The 17,500-nt window shown below is 34.6% G+C and overlaps 1 protein-coding gene across 1 annotated transcript in view; it reads right to left on the reverse strand.

The window, feature by feature from the left end:
- Positions 1–2,031: 2,031 nt before the first annotated feature.
- LOC119575527 (alpha-tubulin N-acetyltransferase 1-like) overlaps positions 2,032–17,500 on the reverse strand; it is a 21,220-nt gene continuing 5,751 nt past the window's right edge. The window contains exons 7-11 of the mRNA XM_037923178.1: positions 16,215–16,250; positions 14,051–14,256; positions 13,549–13,739; positions 9,710–9,745; positions 2,032–6,912 (exon numbers count right to left, since the gene is read on the reverse strand). Of these exons, the coding sequence (XP_037779106.1) occupies positions 6,758–6,912; positions 9,710–9,745; positions 13,549–13,739; positions 14,051–14,256; positions 16,215–16,250 (624 nt within the window). The 3' untranslated portion in view covers positions 2,032–6,757. The remainder of the gene's footprint in view (positions 6,913–9,709; positions 9,746–13,548; positions 13,740–14,050; positions 14,257–16,214; positions 16,251–17,500) is intronic.

Consider the following 17,500-nt stretch of genomic DNA (forward strand, 5'->3'; position numbering starts at 1 on the left):
AAGCCCGGGCGGAAAATAGGGATGTTACGAAAAAAAAAAAGGTACCACCGGCACTCTCGTGAAAGGAACTGGGGACCCTACCACGTACTCACTCCAAGAGCATCACAACATGAAAACTAAAATTAAGTATCATGCTGTGATCACGGCGGCTCAGACATGAACCTACCGTTAAAAGAAGAAAGAAGAAATATATATACATATATATGTATGTATATATATACACATATATATATTTTATATATATATATAATATATATATATATTATATATATATAAATATATATATATATATTATATATATATATATATATATATATATATATATATATATATATATATATATATATATATATATATATATATATATATATATATATATATATATATTGTAGGCCAGTTTGATAGGTGTTTGTAAGTATTTACATTAAGAAATACTAGAAAGGCATGTCTTCAGGGAATATTATATTACAATTAGGCAAGTATTTTTTCTCTCTCGATGTGTGATTATGTGGTTAGAGAACTTATACATGAATTAGCTGATTTCGTGGGGAGAGGGTGGTCGCTGATGTGTCGGAAGAATGAGAAAGGATACACGAATGTAAAAGGTCGGGGAATCACTGGTTTATTGGTTATACTGAGGAGCCTTGGCCTTCCAGCGGAACTGATTGTTTCTCTAAATAAAACTATATTGAAAGACTATATTTTTTATGTTGCCTCGTAAGGAGATGAGTCAAAGAAACACCCCATAACGGCAAATGTCCCTCAGTGAAGCTTATTAGGCCCATTGCTGGGGAATATCTATATTGATAACCCGTTGAAGCGGATTCGTGAGACAATGGCATATGCTGATGTTCTCAGTATGGACATCAGTTACCCTTCTCTGAAACGAGATGCAGCATCAATCGAACTTTCAGAAATTGGGGCAGAGTGCGGCAGATAAATTTTGCCCCAGAACAGATCCAGCCATTCATTATATCAAGGAAATATATCATAAATAAGAGAAACAGTTTTCTCTACATGAACACCATAAGGTATATAGGAGCCCCAGCAAAAAACAACAACAACAACAACAACAACAACAACAACAACAACACTCTACCACCAGCACATATTTCCATTTAGATTGACTCCGTGAGAGAGTGAGAGATGGAGATGGAGAAGGAGAAGGAGAAGAAGGAGAGAGAGAGAGAGAGAGAGAGAGAGAGAGAAGAGAGAGAGAGAGAGAGAGAGAGAGAGAGAGAGAAGAGAGAGAGAGAGAGAGAGAGAGAGAGAGGGAGAGAGAGAGAGAGAGAGAGAGAGAGAGAGAGAGAGAGAGAGAGAGAGAGAGAGAGGATGTGTGGATATGCAAGTTGACAAGTTGAGATATACAAGATGGAAAATTTATCATATTGATTTGAATACATAATTTTTGGAAGCTGCACTTTGCAAAATAATCAGTCTTAATTTATGTTTCAAAAAAGTCATCTGTAACTTTCTTTCTCTAATCATCACAGAAACTCTAATCCATCTTTTGGTAACTTAGGCTTGAAATGCTCTTTTAACCTTACAGCCATCATTATATATTCTTGGGTATCATTAAACTCTTACATCAACTAGACATTGCTCACAGGATCTTCTCACTCTTTTTCCATATTAAAAAGTTAACCTTTGAATAGCATGTCTACATTGCTTTTTATTTTGATCATTAATCACTTGCCTATGAGGAAACGTCACTGAAAAGGTTTCATCCATTTAGGTCATCTTATCATCTTAGGAACAGATGTGTTTTAAGAAGCACCGTTGACATTCATGAATTACCAAGTTGATGATGATTTAACAGTCTGCATGATATTGATGAGAATGACTAATACTACAATCAATATGTAAATTTTGTATTCTCAAGAAGATTTAATAACAAAATGTTCAGTGCTTACCTTGCATCTTAGATCCCTTATTCAAATGCTTCCCGTCTCAAAATCAATTCCCTGGGTGCTCATATCATGCATCCAGTCAATCACAAACACACATAAATGAATTAAAATCAAATACTTATTGCATATGTTAATTTTATTACTTGGCAATGGTAACAGTGTAGTGTTCAGAGTTTAAAGCTTCAATTAACATAAAAAAACATCAACTGTATTGTTACAAAATAAATTTATAAAATAGAAAAAAACAAAGAATTAGTATATGAAACAGTAATTCTAAAAGCTACACAATGTACTCAAAATACAAATTTGCAATATCAGAGTCCAGAGAAATCCAAACATCCATTTTTTGTATAAAGTTACGGATCTTGATGAAGTGGCCCAAACAAACAGACCAAAATGATGCTTATCTCTCTTTGCAGGTTACCATTTTCAAAATCTAAGTAATGAACATTTTCACATAAATTAGTATACTGTATGTTTACATAAAATACACAGAGTAACACAGATCATCAATGTAAAGTGTTTCTGATGAATCAGTTCAATGCTTTCTCAATTTCTTGATAAATAATGACAATATTATACTTCCTTGAGACTACACTTAATCATTTTAAACAATCAAAATAAAAAACAATGTACATTCCATTCTTTAGAGTTTTAACTTGAAGTAAAATGAGCATAATGTCAACACATATTCAACAATGCTGAAAGTCTCTACAATGATAATATTATTACAGATTCTTTGTTAAATATTCATCCTTTCATATGTCACATCTCTCTTTGTAAAAATTCATGTTTAATTTTCCTCATTTGATTTAACAGCACCAAATTCTAAAATAAATGCAAATATTTGGATTACCTGGCCATTGAATTTACGGTATCTTTAGTGCAAACAAAGATGTAGCATCCAGAAATGTTTGTGAAAGGACAATAAAAATATAAAAAAACATAAACAATATATAAATATATCTAAGATAAAATAAACTCAAGTCATAAATGTACAACAATATATAGTACAGTAATACAAATAGACCTATCAACGTATGGTGTATGGAAAGATCTCAGCTAAAACAACATTAAGAGGAAATAATCTCAAAGTAAGAAATACAATAATCTCATGAAAAAAAGAAGAAGAAAAAAAAAAAAAAAAATCGAATAACAATCTCAATTCCATCCATATGAAAATAGCTTCCATAATACACCACCATTTAAACACCTCTGAAATGAGAAGTAAAATTATCCAGCAAAATATACACATGTTTATGGAAAGTAAGAAGAGATTTAGATATGAAACAATTTGTGCTCTGGTAACATGTCCACAACACTGTGATTTACATAGAGCAGTGTGTCACACCGGTACACATAATAAACATAAACAGCTTTTCACTTAAGTTACTATTTGTCTTGTAAATAAATAATATAATTTTGGCAAACTTCAAGAATCAATTTCAAATTTTCTAATGGCCTAATGGTTAAGAATATATTAGGGAAGAGTCAGGAAGCTGGATTTATATCCTTAATTTTTGCTTGGCAAAGAGAGGGAGAGAAGGAGAGAAGGAAGGGGTAAGAGGGAAAGAGAAGAGAAGAGAAGAGAAGAGAAGAGAAGAGAAGAGAAGAGAAGAGAAGAGAAGAGAAGAGAAGAGAAGAGAAGAGAAGAGAAGAGAAGAGAAGAGAAGAGAAGAGAAGAGAAGAGAAGAGAAGAGAAGAGAAGAGAAGAGAAGAGAAGAGAGAATATACGATTAGGAACAGAAGAAGAGAGCGTGACTTAAGTAACTAAGGCCTTATTCTGAACTGATGCCATTCCTCCTGATACCCACTGCATCTTCAAGAAATTATAGGAAGATCAGGACTGTGAATGTGTACATTACATGGATAGATATTAAATAAATACTAAAAACATGTATAGGCATTCAAAAAAGAATAAATATGAATATAATGTAGCTAATGGAAATTGTACATTTTCCAAAATAACCTCTTCACAGAATATGGAAAGAAAATATTGACTACAACTATTATGGTGAATAAATGGGAAATTGTGGTTTTCAATGTGATTGAAAGAAAAACTACTTTTTTCCTGCAAACAGGTAAAAATAAGAATTATCTGCCTTAAATATCATAAACATAGAATTATAGATAGTATATGTAAAATCCATATCCCCTGTGTGGCTAGTATGGGACAAATTTACAAAGAAGTAACAGAGAAGATCAAAACTGCACTTGAACTCTATCAATGAAATGCCTGAAAGGTAAGTTTACATTTATAGTCACTGGAGTGCAGAAAATGTTTTTCTTAAATATTGTACATATAACAATTGCAGAAACTGTAATTAATAATGGGTTGCCTTTGAGATTCTGTGCCACTATGAGGTTCAAGAAATGAAGTGTAAGATTCTGAAGAGAGACTGGTTGTGAGTTAACCATATTTCTGCACCAGATGTAATCAGTACAAAATCATGTGAATGAGATACAAAATGTTTTTACAAAATAATAAATAGCCAATCAATGGCAACTACAGAAATATTACCTATTATCTGTAAATGCAGATGATTCACATAACATTCTACATTATATGCTCAAACACTGCATATCATCAATATACAAAATATCTGTGAATGAAATCTAAAATTAGATGCTATGAAGGAATGTACACATCATCATCACATTTCCATATGATAAACATCAGATCACAAAAAAGCACGAGTACCCTTAACTTACACATATATGAAAAGGCCTTCCTGGTCTGCGGGTACAACTAACTCTAGCAGTAGTAATTACAATCAATGTATCTGTAATTTCCAATTATCACTAACTAATGGTGATCTTACATAATAAATGATGGTGCTGAAACTTGGCGATAATCTAGTCAGCTGCTAAATTTACCTTTTCTTTTTTTTTTTATTGAGTTTGTGTGTGAATTCTTTGTAAGGCAGAGCCTGGAGGTTTCCAGTTCATTAAAGATGCGCCTACTTGATGCTACTTAATGGTAGAAAATGTGCAAATTTAAGGCAAGTTATTTCTGTATTTACTTTAATCTAATCCCATTGTCAACATAACTAAACTGATGTTTTCTTTTATATATCATAGAGGCAACCCAATATAACAAATCAACAAAACCAAAGAAAATTAAACAAAAATTTAAAAAACTGTTCCTTGCACACTATTGGAATGACTGAAAACATTCATGCCACAGTTGGGTACACATTACATTTAGCTGTAGCACAGAATTACTCAATCTATCAATTTACTAGTATCTGAACATGGCAGTTATTTTGGACAGTGTCATTATCTTGGGCACATTATAAGAGCTGGGGTGGTGTGTCCTTTTCCCCACCTGAAGACCCTATTTAAAATAAGACATGCAAATGCACTCATGTATCAATAACCAATGTTGCTGGTTGGGTATAAGTGGTATAGAGCTTTCTAACCATAAACTGTTTAAGTTAGAAAGGAAGCACACCAAATATTCATGTCCCATGACAAAATGACACACTAGCAATATGTTGGATGTAGTTCTAGAGTACTATTTAGAATAAACACCAAGATCTTAGGTTGCCTCTTTGTCTCATATAAAATGCAAGGACCATAACAGCTGGATACCTCTTCCTGTTCACAAGCCCACTACCTGCTATTGCAATATACCGTACAATACATCAGTTGTGGGGACCCTGTTCTAAGTAGCTGTCATTACCAATGCTCCATGTCATCTAGGCACTGTGCTTTAATCTTGAATTCCATTACTTGAAGCAGAACTATCTTTGGTAGCTATTCCTTGAGAGCCAGTCAAAGGCAGGGTAAATGTTTACTAGGTACTTAAAATCTTTCAATATACAGCTGCAAAAGCATGCTAAAGAATCATATAAATATTAGTGTACTAAGTAAAGCTTGAAGTCAGTACAAACTGCACTTTGCCATCATATAATACTGATTCTCCTGACAAGCTAGCTGTCTCCAGAATAGGTTTTCTTGGATGCAGACTGAGGTTTTCATCACTCTCCATTGTCAGACCTCTAACATAAAAAGTTAAGCTTTTACAAATACAGTTCAGTAAATACTATTTTAAGAAAAGAAAAGGGGCTTTTCAATATGCATTATATGAACCCTTTCCATATCAATAAAACAAGAATGAAAGATTAAATACATTATGATGTACTTTAACCTCACAACCTGGATTTTTCCCAATCATTCTGATTAAAAAATGCTACCTTTATTTCATATTTTTCATTACATATGATCCTAAATCCTTTGCACTGGGCTACTAAAATCAAATTTCTCATGCAAAATAAATTAGTAAATATCATAAAATGATAACATACACCAAATTAGGAATAAAAAAATAAATACAATCAACAGGGAGGAAGTCTGTCCAAATCACAAATAATGACCCAATTCACTGCAACTCAAGTACACCTACTTTACATGAACAAATGAGTAGGCCGGAATGTAGACTCCTGCCTCTAGGGGGAGGCCTTTCAGCTGTCTCAACCAGTGATTAGGAATGCTTTGTAAATCTGGCATAGATGTTTCCTGATGGTAGCTGCGCGCCTCTCTCTCGCCTTGTGGTATGGTCACCAAAGAGTACATCACACACACCAAGTCCACAGAAGAGGATGGTATCTAGTTGCCACCAAGATCCCTCTTGTACATACACATACAAAACAGCCAGGCAAACTTCGCCGTGCTGGGACCCCAAGACTAGCAGGTTCCGGCAGGGGTTCCTCCTGGCTTCTTCTATGAGGCTATGGGTCTCGTGGGACAGGGATGGAGCCTCTCTGTTGGCTGGCAGTGGCGGGAGATAATTCTTTGGGGTGGGGGGCGGTGAGGGGTGGGGGCAGGGGTGTGAGTCAGGAGGATTACCACAGTGCATGATGGTGGAACTTCAGGTGGCCATGGACCGACTCATCTTCCCGCAGAACACCGGCCATGGTGGAGCCCTTTGGGGAGAGCACCCGGTCACCTACAGACCCTGGTGATCGGGTCACGCTCTCACTCCACTGGTTTGTTTTGCCTAGTGGGAGAGGAAACATGGCTGTGTTAATGTATAGCAACTTTATCAGGGGCAGGGGGGGAGACAGATACATAGATAAATTGAGAGAGAGAGAGAGAGAGAAAGAGAGAGAGAGAGAGAGAGAGAGAGAGAGAGAGAGAGAGAGAGAGAGAGAGAGAGAGAGAGAGAGAGAGAGAGAGAGAGAGAAGGGGGAGGGGGGGAAGGGGAGAGCAAAATACACAGCGCAACACATTACAAGTTCTGATATGATATTCACATCAAATTAGTTTATTGGTCATCTAATACAAAAGATATATATATCAATCACTTGACAAGCCATGGATGCAGTCGCCTCTTTATCTCTGAAGAAAAATAAAACAAAAGATTTATAACATTAGTAATTCCCTTATTAGTATTATCTTGGTACTTCATGCTGCATGTTTACATCTATTTGTTAGATGTTCTACAAAAGCTGTCTCTATTACACAAAAGCACATATGCCAGTTTTATGCTACTGCAAAAATATGTGGACACCTTATTTACAAAAGACATTTTGTCCCTTCACCAATGACTGCTTGCCTAAATTACTACTGTGAATTATAATTACATTTTCACACTTTATTCATTCATAAATATCCCTCAGATCTGTATTGTTGTCAATACTGAGAATGATGTAAAAAGGTGAAGTTAACACAATAACAAAATTGTAAACATCTTAAAAGTACATGAGTATTAAAACAGTTAAACAAATATCATACAAAGAATGGAAAAGAGTGGACATAATAAGCAGGTTCATTAATAAATATCTTGGTTCCTATGGTATCCCTTCATAGCAACAATAATCACACAAAAGGTCTGGTAACAAAATCAAGATGCTCCTATCAATCTCTGATTACTGCATGCCAGGCTGACACAAAAGTAAACAACACTGGAAGCTGCAAACAAGAATGTACTGAAGGAAAAATATTAATTAATTAATCACAAATAAATAAACGACAAAGTAAACTGGTGAATTTGTTCATATAACCTGTTTTAGGCTGTTAATTGAACTTTAGGCAGAGCAAACACATCCTGCTTAAGTTTCCCCTACAGATATTATTAGTATGAGCATCCTTTGCAAAGTTATGCCACATGCCACAATTACAGATAATTTACTCACCTCTTTCACTCCTAAAAAAAAAAACAAAAAAACACACACACACATAAGAAAAGAAAAGAAAAAATCTCACACTCTCTCTCTCTCTCTCTCTCTCTCTCTCTCTCTCTCTCTCTCTCTCTCTCTCTCTCTTCTCTCTCACACACACACACACACACACACACACACACACACACACACACACACACACACACACACACACACACACACACACACACACACACACACACACACATATCTCATAAGCATCATGCATGCATCACACATGCAGGCACAAATCCATGCATGTACCCAGTCATACCCCTATACATTCACAAGGAGACACCCAAACACACATATACAAATAATTAAAAAAATAAATAAAAGTATACAAACAAATACAGAAAATAAAAATATTGAAAGGAGAGATTCCCACCACAGGTGAATAAATGCTTAAATTTCAGGGTACAGTTGTTTCAAGGCCATTAATCTTTATCTGGAAATTTAGAACCATTGCTTCTATTTTTTTTTCTCTAACCAAAACCATAAATTTCTGATCTTGAAAACATAGCTGGGCTATTTGAAGTGAGCTGATTTCTGTGGATTTAACACTTTATGTCCCCATTTTTCTTCAACAGTGATACCCATCAGTCAAACAGACTAAGCTCAGCCCTGAGGGAAACTCTCCCAATACTGAAGACTTTAGAGTAGTTCTTTGCTGATTTCATCTAATCACGAAGGAGCCTCAAAGACAAAAGGTATTTCTTTCTTTCAATTTCTTTTTCCTTTTTAATACTGACTGCAAAGGGTAACCGAGACATACATGTGCACTCCAAAAGACTGCTTTGTCTTATCATATTATAACAGATAAAACACTGAGACATACTTGTGCACCCACTCACCCAATATGACAAACACACGTCTTTAACAGGGTGACAATTTGGAGTGGTGGCTTGTTGGTTAGGCAAGCAAGAGATATAACTACTTGATGCAATAAATACTTTCATTTGCTGTTTGTTATGCTTAATCTTATTTCTCCTTTTTAATTGTTTTTATTACATAATAAACAACTTCAAAATATAAAAAATAAGTCTAATTTTCAACATATTTCTTATTCTTCTGCTTCAAATATTACAACTCTTTAAGCAAATGCAGATCTTCTCAACACATGCATTATGCAATCCCTGCCACAATTATTGAGAAAGCAAAGCAAATGCTATATACATATATATTGTTAGTGCAGAAATATCTGTTGTAATATGAACAGTTGGGATAGCTTGAACAGCAAAGAATTTAGCAAAATTTCAATATCTTATGTCACATTTACTACACATTTTCTTCCCATTCAGTATTTGGAAATCATTATGAATCTTTGCTGCCAAGAATCTTCCCAGTGGGGGATTACAGCCTGAAAGTACTTCCTCTTGATTTTAATAAAAGTCAATTTTGTAAAAATTGCTGTAAGGTTAAAGATCCCTTAAAAGAAAACAAAAAATATGACCAATAAAATACAAAGCATTACATATGAGAGACAAGAAAAAATAAAGAACCTTGTAACGAGTGTGAAAAAAACAAGTAAAAGAGGAGGTATTTTCAGTTCATGTGTTGTGTAACACGATCAAATCGCAAACATCTTTTAAGGTGTTTATTAGTGTTTCAGCAAATGTCTCCGTGGCAACTTACATAATGACACCAGCCCGCACAGCTGTGGCGTCTTGGCTGGATTGAAAGAGAGACAATGAAGCAATATAGTATATAGAAAATGGTTTTCAGAAAAAAACTAACATCCCCGTCACATCAACAGGGAGGTTGTGAAGCCTTTTACCGTCTGTAATGTAATACACTGGATGTTTCCTTTATGGTCAAGTCTTTCCCCATTTATATTTCTAGATATATTACTGTTAATGATTTTAAACTTATTTTACATCATAAATCTAATCGTAAGCCTGATAAACAGACATTCAGAAAGCGTTCTGAGAGAGACTGAGAGAGAGATTGAGATTGAGATTGAGATTGAGTGTGTGTGTGTGTGTGTGTGTGTGTGTGTGTGTGTGTGTGTGTGTGTGTGTGTGTGTGTGTGTGTGTGTGTGGTGTGTGTGGTGTGTGTGGTGTGTGTGTGGTGTGTGTGGTGTGTGTGGTGTGTGTGTGGTGTGTGTGGTGTGTGTGGTGTGTGTGGTGTGTGTGTGTGTGTGTGTGTGTATGAGTGTGTATGAGTGTGTATGAGTGTGTATGAGTGTGTGTGAGTGTAGGTGTGTGTGTGTGAGTGTAGGTGTGTGTGTGGGTGTAGGTGTGTGTGTGAGTGTAGGTGTGTGTGTGAGTGTAGGTGTGTGTGTGCATGTATGTGCACGCAAGAGTTCTAGAATAGAAATTTTAGCCAATTAAACAAATAATAAAATCAGTCTATAATATAATTTTGGCCTATCACTCCCAGTTACCAAAACACCTAAAATCCATAAGGCCTTCCTAACTGTACAAGAATAAAATTTGCACATTAACTAGTCTGAAGCATTTCCATACTTCAACTGGTAATAACAAGATAGAATGGCAACCGTAGCATTTACAAGGTCAATAATGATGTGCTGATGTACTCCATGCATGCTTGTGGTAGTGCTGAAAGGATGGGCTTAATGCTTTGTTTTGAAATGCTTAGGTGTGATATGGAGTAATAAACTTTTCCATTCATTCCTGTGTTTGCTGTTACCTACTCTATAGTGAATGTGCTAATAAACAGAACCAAAGTATGTGCTTATAAGTCTGATACTTATAAACATTCAATGTTGATGTGTTTCATGGTAGCAACAACTAAAGCAATGATTTTTACATAACTATATCATATTTGAAATACTACACAGTAGTAATAAATAAGACTTATTTGAGCATAATGTTGGATAGTTAATATTGTCTGCATAAGTCTTATACTGGCTACATCTATAAGCCTTACATGTAGATATCATATGTAATCTATATAATAAGCACATCAAATTCAGCCATGTGAATTGGATCAGACAGGAGTAAGAGGGGACATGGAGATATACAAAAAGAAATACCCTGGTGCATGTTGATATAAAGTCATTTTTACTAATAACTTTATCCACTGTTCTAGAGAGAATTCTATCACAGCAATATGAGGGAATGGAAGCATATCAAAGATAAATAATATCTATCAGAAATGAGGAATATGATCTCGCTCATTCTGTTTGAATATTTAGTGGAACAAGAAACAGAGAAGAGGTAAAAAAAAAAAAAAAAAAAATATATATATATATATGTCATGTTCTGACCATGTTTTTGAGTGAGTGAGTTTGGTACATTTTATGCAAGGCTAAGAAGGGGTATTTTTCCAGCAAGCTTCATTCTCTTTAAAGTTGAGAATAAAAGAAATTGTAACTGGATAGAGAAATTAAAGCAGATTCTTAGATGAATCTGATATATGTTGACACAATGTGCACAAAGCTTACATCATATGCAAGATGCATTCTAATTCATGATATGCTTTATTACAGGAATCCTACAATATATATATTATAACCATCAATACTTTTTACATGACCTGCTTTTATGTTGCTTACATGAAAAAATATGGCAAAGTAATATGTGCTCCAATTAAGCAATGTAGTGTAAGAAAAAAAAAAAAAAAAAAAAAAAAAAAAAAAAAAAAAAAAAAAAAAAATATATATATATATATATATATATATATATATATATATATATATATATACACATATATATATATATATATATATATATATATATATATATATTTATATGTATATTTACTACATCAGCTGCATTTTGCAAGAAAACCTTCTGCATCACAGACAGCACATGTCCAGAATAGAAGGTGATGCAATTGACTGACTTACCATTTATAAATCTGATTAAGAAGATTGCAGGAACATAGAGTAAACATTTAGCCCTGCAATATCCTTATCTTGTCTGCAAAGCGCTGGGGCTGTGGGTTGTTTGTCTCTATATCCTCTAAAGTTACTTCAACCAGTACTCTGATAATTCTCCTACTGATAAACACTGATCTTCCCCAATGCCAATTCATATCAGTGCCTATGTAATCCAGCCAATACCACCAATGACTTCTCTCATTATATTTATATTCCTATGAAAGCATACAAATATCTATACTTTTTGTTTCTTCCATTCTTCAAGTTGTCTTGTCTTCATTATTCATATCAAATATCTTATCTATCTACATAATCTCCTCTTCTTAAAATTTCATTTGCTTAGTATCTTTGATATTTTTTTTTTTACTTAATTTATTTTTCAGATTTCATTCTTACATTTATTTTTATTATCATTAAACAGAAGGTTACTTGTAATGTTTCTATACATTTCATAATACCTCTAGAAGCCATGCAGCATCCTATTAAAATGAAATTCTACAGGACAACTAGGGTTTTTTGGGTGAACAAAGATGAATCTGTGGACGCCAATCAATCAAGTATTCAAGACCAAAATACAGTTAGCAATTCACATAGCATTTTTATCCTACATTCACAAAGCAAATTACATGTACTCGTTAAATTCATTCATTTAAGATTCCACATAGAAGTCCTACACACTTTATATTTCCATTTTATCTTCAACTGCCTTCAAATGAGCCTTCATTATCACAGAATCAGGCATGCACAAAAGACTACATCAACTTATCATCTTATGTCAATCTACTCAGGCAAAAACACATTAATACCAAGTCATAATCACTGACCATTGAAACTCATTAACAGTCACACACATTCTGTAATCAGATCATGCCAATCTCAACCTCTGCAGTTTACTCTTTTGGCAAAATACAAACCATCCATACATTGACCCAGCCTAAGCAACACTGTTCAGTCAAAAGCTTTCATGTGCTCTAGCATTTCATACCTTTACAGAGGATATTTCTCCTGTAATGATTACATGCCACTCTTTCTCAAGAGATAACTTGAGTTTCTATAGCATAAAATGAAACATTGCTACACCAAAAATGAAATAAGAATGTGACATTTTAAACTCATCAGACAGCAAAATACAAAATCATCACATATATCCTCAAGATATCTATTACAAGTTTTTAAAAAATTATAGAATATATACAAACAGTGGTGTCAAACAGGAGAACTTGAGATCTTGGTCAACATTCCTGACTTCACGGGTAACCTTAATATGAACTGTTGCACAATATCATTCTCATGTATTTAAAACCTGACATATCTGTCATTTACATTATGTAATGAATACATCCAGTTTGGAAATCAGATGCTACCACCTATCTACTATGGCACTCTTAAATGCTTTGAACTATAAGACATAATTGCTAGAAGGCTTGGGTAAATAGCCAGAGAGATTCCTCTCTGCTACTATGGAAGGTTTCTATTTTGTATAAGAGAATAAAGGACCAAATGTAAACAACAGTACTTTCTTTAACAGTTCCCTTAATAAAAAAAATCTTCCTAAACAAGATATTTGTGAATCCACATACACCAAAGTCACATCTATCAAACACAAACCACTCCTTCCTGACGTACCTGGAGACTGGTCTGGAGCTTCTGATAACGCCATCTGATCCACTTTCTCGACAATGCCATCCTCTTCCACGGATGGCTGCTGGTTGATCACGCTGCCCTCATCCTCCTGGTCATCGTGCGAAGCCTTGGAGGGGGAGCCGCCACGCTCAGGGGACGTGGCCGGTGTGGGAGCAATGGACCCCTCCAAGCTTCTAGGGTTATTAGGGAACATTAATAATAAGTTGGCAATAAGGTAAGAAACAAAGTGATGACAGAAAACACATAAATATTAATGTATTGTTACACATTACTGGTGTTTATAATCAAAAACATATACATAACAGACTGAAGTATTCATGTGCATAATCTATATCACAACTCTTTCCCTTATATAAAAAAAAAATCAAGCAATCAATCAATCAAAAACCTATTGCCCAAATATAATTCACCATATCCCATAAAATAAAGCACAATATTTCATTATGGAGAGAGAATGGGAAAAAAAAATCCACTCCATGCTCACCTGTGCCCGTCCACCATGTCCGCACTGTCCTTGCGGCTGCCAGGCTGTGAAGTGGTAGGGGGAGTATGAGGGTGTGAACGGGGGGGAGAGCCGCCCCATGGGGTACGCAGAGGAGACCCAGTGTTAGAGGGGGTGCGAGAGGCTGAGTAGGAAGTTGGGGTGCGAGAGTACGGAGATTCGCCTCCTGACCTCGGCCCTCGCATCCACTAGAAAGGTGGGTGGGGTTAGAGACTGTGCCTGGTCTTTAGTATGCCTGTCTGACTTAATTTACAAAATGACAGTTCTTTTCAAGGGACTACATTTAGAAAATCTGATTGAAAAAGAAAAGGAAAGATAATCTTTTCTCTTCAGCATTCTATAAAAAAAAAAAACCCTAACAATTGCATGAAAAAAAATTGAAGCTCAAATTACTGAAATTATTCTAGATCTCCATAAAAGATGTATCACAGACTAGAATTTCACTATATCACTAATTCACTTCCCATTTATATAATAGTGAGTATTCAAACCCCTACTATCTTACCACAGTAAAACCATGATTCATATTACATATGATAATTAAAATTTTCCTCCTAGCAATATTGACGATGATGATATTTATAATAATAATAATAATGATAATAATAATAATAATAATAATAATAATAATAATAATAATAACAATAAAAAAATAAATCTATAAAAATAATACTAACAAGAACAACATTCAACATTGCCTCAATCTACATATTAAAAGAAAGTTTAACCTGTTATCAGAATCACTGATTTAATAGATATGAGACTGACAATTTTTGTCTATTCTAATATACTTCTTTTCTCACTACTTCAAAGCATCTGTGACTGCATGCAGTCAGGTTCTCAGAATAAGCTAAGCATATCCATATATAAGGTAGAAATTCTCAGACATTAAATAAAGGCATCACATATTCTGCATGCGACTACATATAAACAAAGCTGAGAGGAGTCTTTTATTCTAACCCTGCACTTGTGTTTTCAAGAACCCTAGAATTATCCTAAGGTAAATGGAAAAACAATATATATTAACAATCCCCTTTGCCTCCTGTCATCCCCATTATTTCTTAAGACTGTACCACTGAGATGCTTTGGTCAGATCCTCCAAGCTATCCTGATCCCTGGATACATGTTCTTTGGGATACACACAACACATACTCAACCTGTTAACCACAAACCTGGAAAGAGGTGCTTCCATGACTTGTTGGTATTCATGCAGGACAGAAATCTCCACTAAAGAAAAATACTCACACTTGAAAAATTTTCAAAAAAATATAAAAAATCAATTAAGTATTTCTGTGAGACCAAATGCTTTTATTTTGTCCATTCTAGAATTTTGATAAGCAAAGCATGCATGGTCATTTAAGGTATACAAAAAAACAAACAAAACAAAACAAAAAACTTGGAAAAGAAAGAAAGAAAGAAAGAAAGAAAGAAAGAAAGAAAGAAAGAAAAAATCAGAAAGTATTTTTTCCTTTCTATAAAGGAAAAGGCAACAAAGAGAGAGAAAAATACTAGCCCTCAAAATTTTATACATTTAAATCACTATGATGGACAACTCTTTTCAAATATAAAAAGAAACTATCTACAGAGCACTTTAAAGTAGCATAACAACACAACTCTCTTACTACAGTATGCATGAATTCCCAGAATAATAATAATCAAGGTGTTGTGTTTCCTTCTTAAGCTACATTTGTTCAAGCTTTGTACAAAAATAATATTCCAGTTAAACAAGAAAACATCAGAATGGTTTGCATGTTTGCATTTTAATATGTACCCATATGCCACCTGTGCCCTTACACACTTGTTTTTTAATGATAAATATTGTAAAGTGTATTTATATGATTTCCCAATTATTCTAGGATACTTAAAGTGAAAAGTATAGGATTCACAAAACTAATAAACAAGAAAAAAAAGAAAGTGAGAGGAAAAAAAAAAACATACTGCAGACCAAATAAACACAAAACCATTTTAAGCCCTGGGGATCAATCTTTGCTGATTACTCTGCAATCCACCAATCAATGCCGAGGAAATACTTTCTCAAAATAAAGCCACAAACTAAGCGTGGCTGACACGCATGCAGTTCTGAGGGAGTGGGGAAGGGCGCACAACACAGACATAGTGGGAAGCACATGAGGGGGAGCCTACCAACCTGTCCTACTGCTTCCTTACTTCCCTGTTCTTCTGACTGTGATGGGAGAAAGGACGTGAGAGAACGAAAGAGTGAGAGACAGAGAATAGGAGGAAGATGAAGAGTGACAGAGTGGGGGGAAAAGTACAAACTTTGTATTACCAAACTTTGCCTAATATACCTAAACAAAATATATAACAAATAGTTTATGTATTTTCATGTGCCTTGAGTCACCAACTTGTGACTTGGGGACAGCAAATAATAACTTCTACCACAAATTAAAGCAAAGTCAATAATTCTTAAGAAATTCTGACTTTGATTCATCTCTGTTTTTATCTTATCTAAATATCTGTGAATAAAAAATAACTTTGTACTAGTCTCACAGACATAAATATATAAATACATACATCTAACTTCACATCTCTTAAACTTCTATATACAAAAATAGTTACTCATCATACTGAGGGTTTATCATAGAAAGGGCATATGTAGACCAGGCACTTGCATGAGGGCAGATTAATTAAACACCTCTGGAAAATGGAACAGACATTACTTTTAGGGAAACAAGGGAAGCATGTGAGTGGGCCAAAGAGAGGGATTGTGACATGAGACTTTATGAGGAAAGTAAGGCCAGTGCCAGGCTACGTGAGATGGCTGAGTGAATCAAGGCATGAGGTGCGTTACGTTGCCTGTTTAATGAGATGTACTAAATGGAATGTTGGGTGTCAATGGCAGAAATGCCAGATCAATTTGCTGGAGACACTGCTTTTCACAGAAGAGGCTGGAGAGAGACTACAAAGACAGGTGAGTTAATCTGGAAGAGTGTGGAGAAGGAGAAAGCTTACTGTGAGTGTGAACTTGAGTACAATTATTTAAGGTTGCAAAGGAGAGTGGAAGTTCTACACAAGTTATAAGTGAGGGAGGAAGAAAAAGGTGAAGAAATGCATACATTTAAAGTTTGAAGGGAACTGGAAGTTTCAGCAGGTGGGATTTTGGAAGAGCAAATAACACAGACTATTCATCAACTAGGGAATGCTGCTGAATGCTTAGGACAAAAGAGCTAAGGGTCTCAAGAAACAAGTACAATTTAACACTGTATAAATATCTCTAATATAAAAATATTTCTATATCACCAAATCCCAATAGTTTAGTTTACCTTCTGCTGACCTAAATTTGCTAACACATATACAATATAAAATGTGAATAATTATTGCATACAATATGAACACTGACTTCTGTCCTTGTTCTTTACATTCTTTAATACCCTAAATCTATCTTTTTCACATTCCCCTTCTTATTGAACATCC

Source organism: Penaeus monodon, chromosome 7 (assembly GCF_015228065.2).
Source record: "Penaeus monodon isolate SGIC_2016 chromosome 7, NSTDA_Pmon_1, whole genome shotgun sequence".
Lineage (NCBI taxonomy): Eukaryota > Metazoa > Arthropoda > Malacostraca > Decapoda > Penaeidae > Penaeus > Penaeus monodon.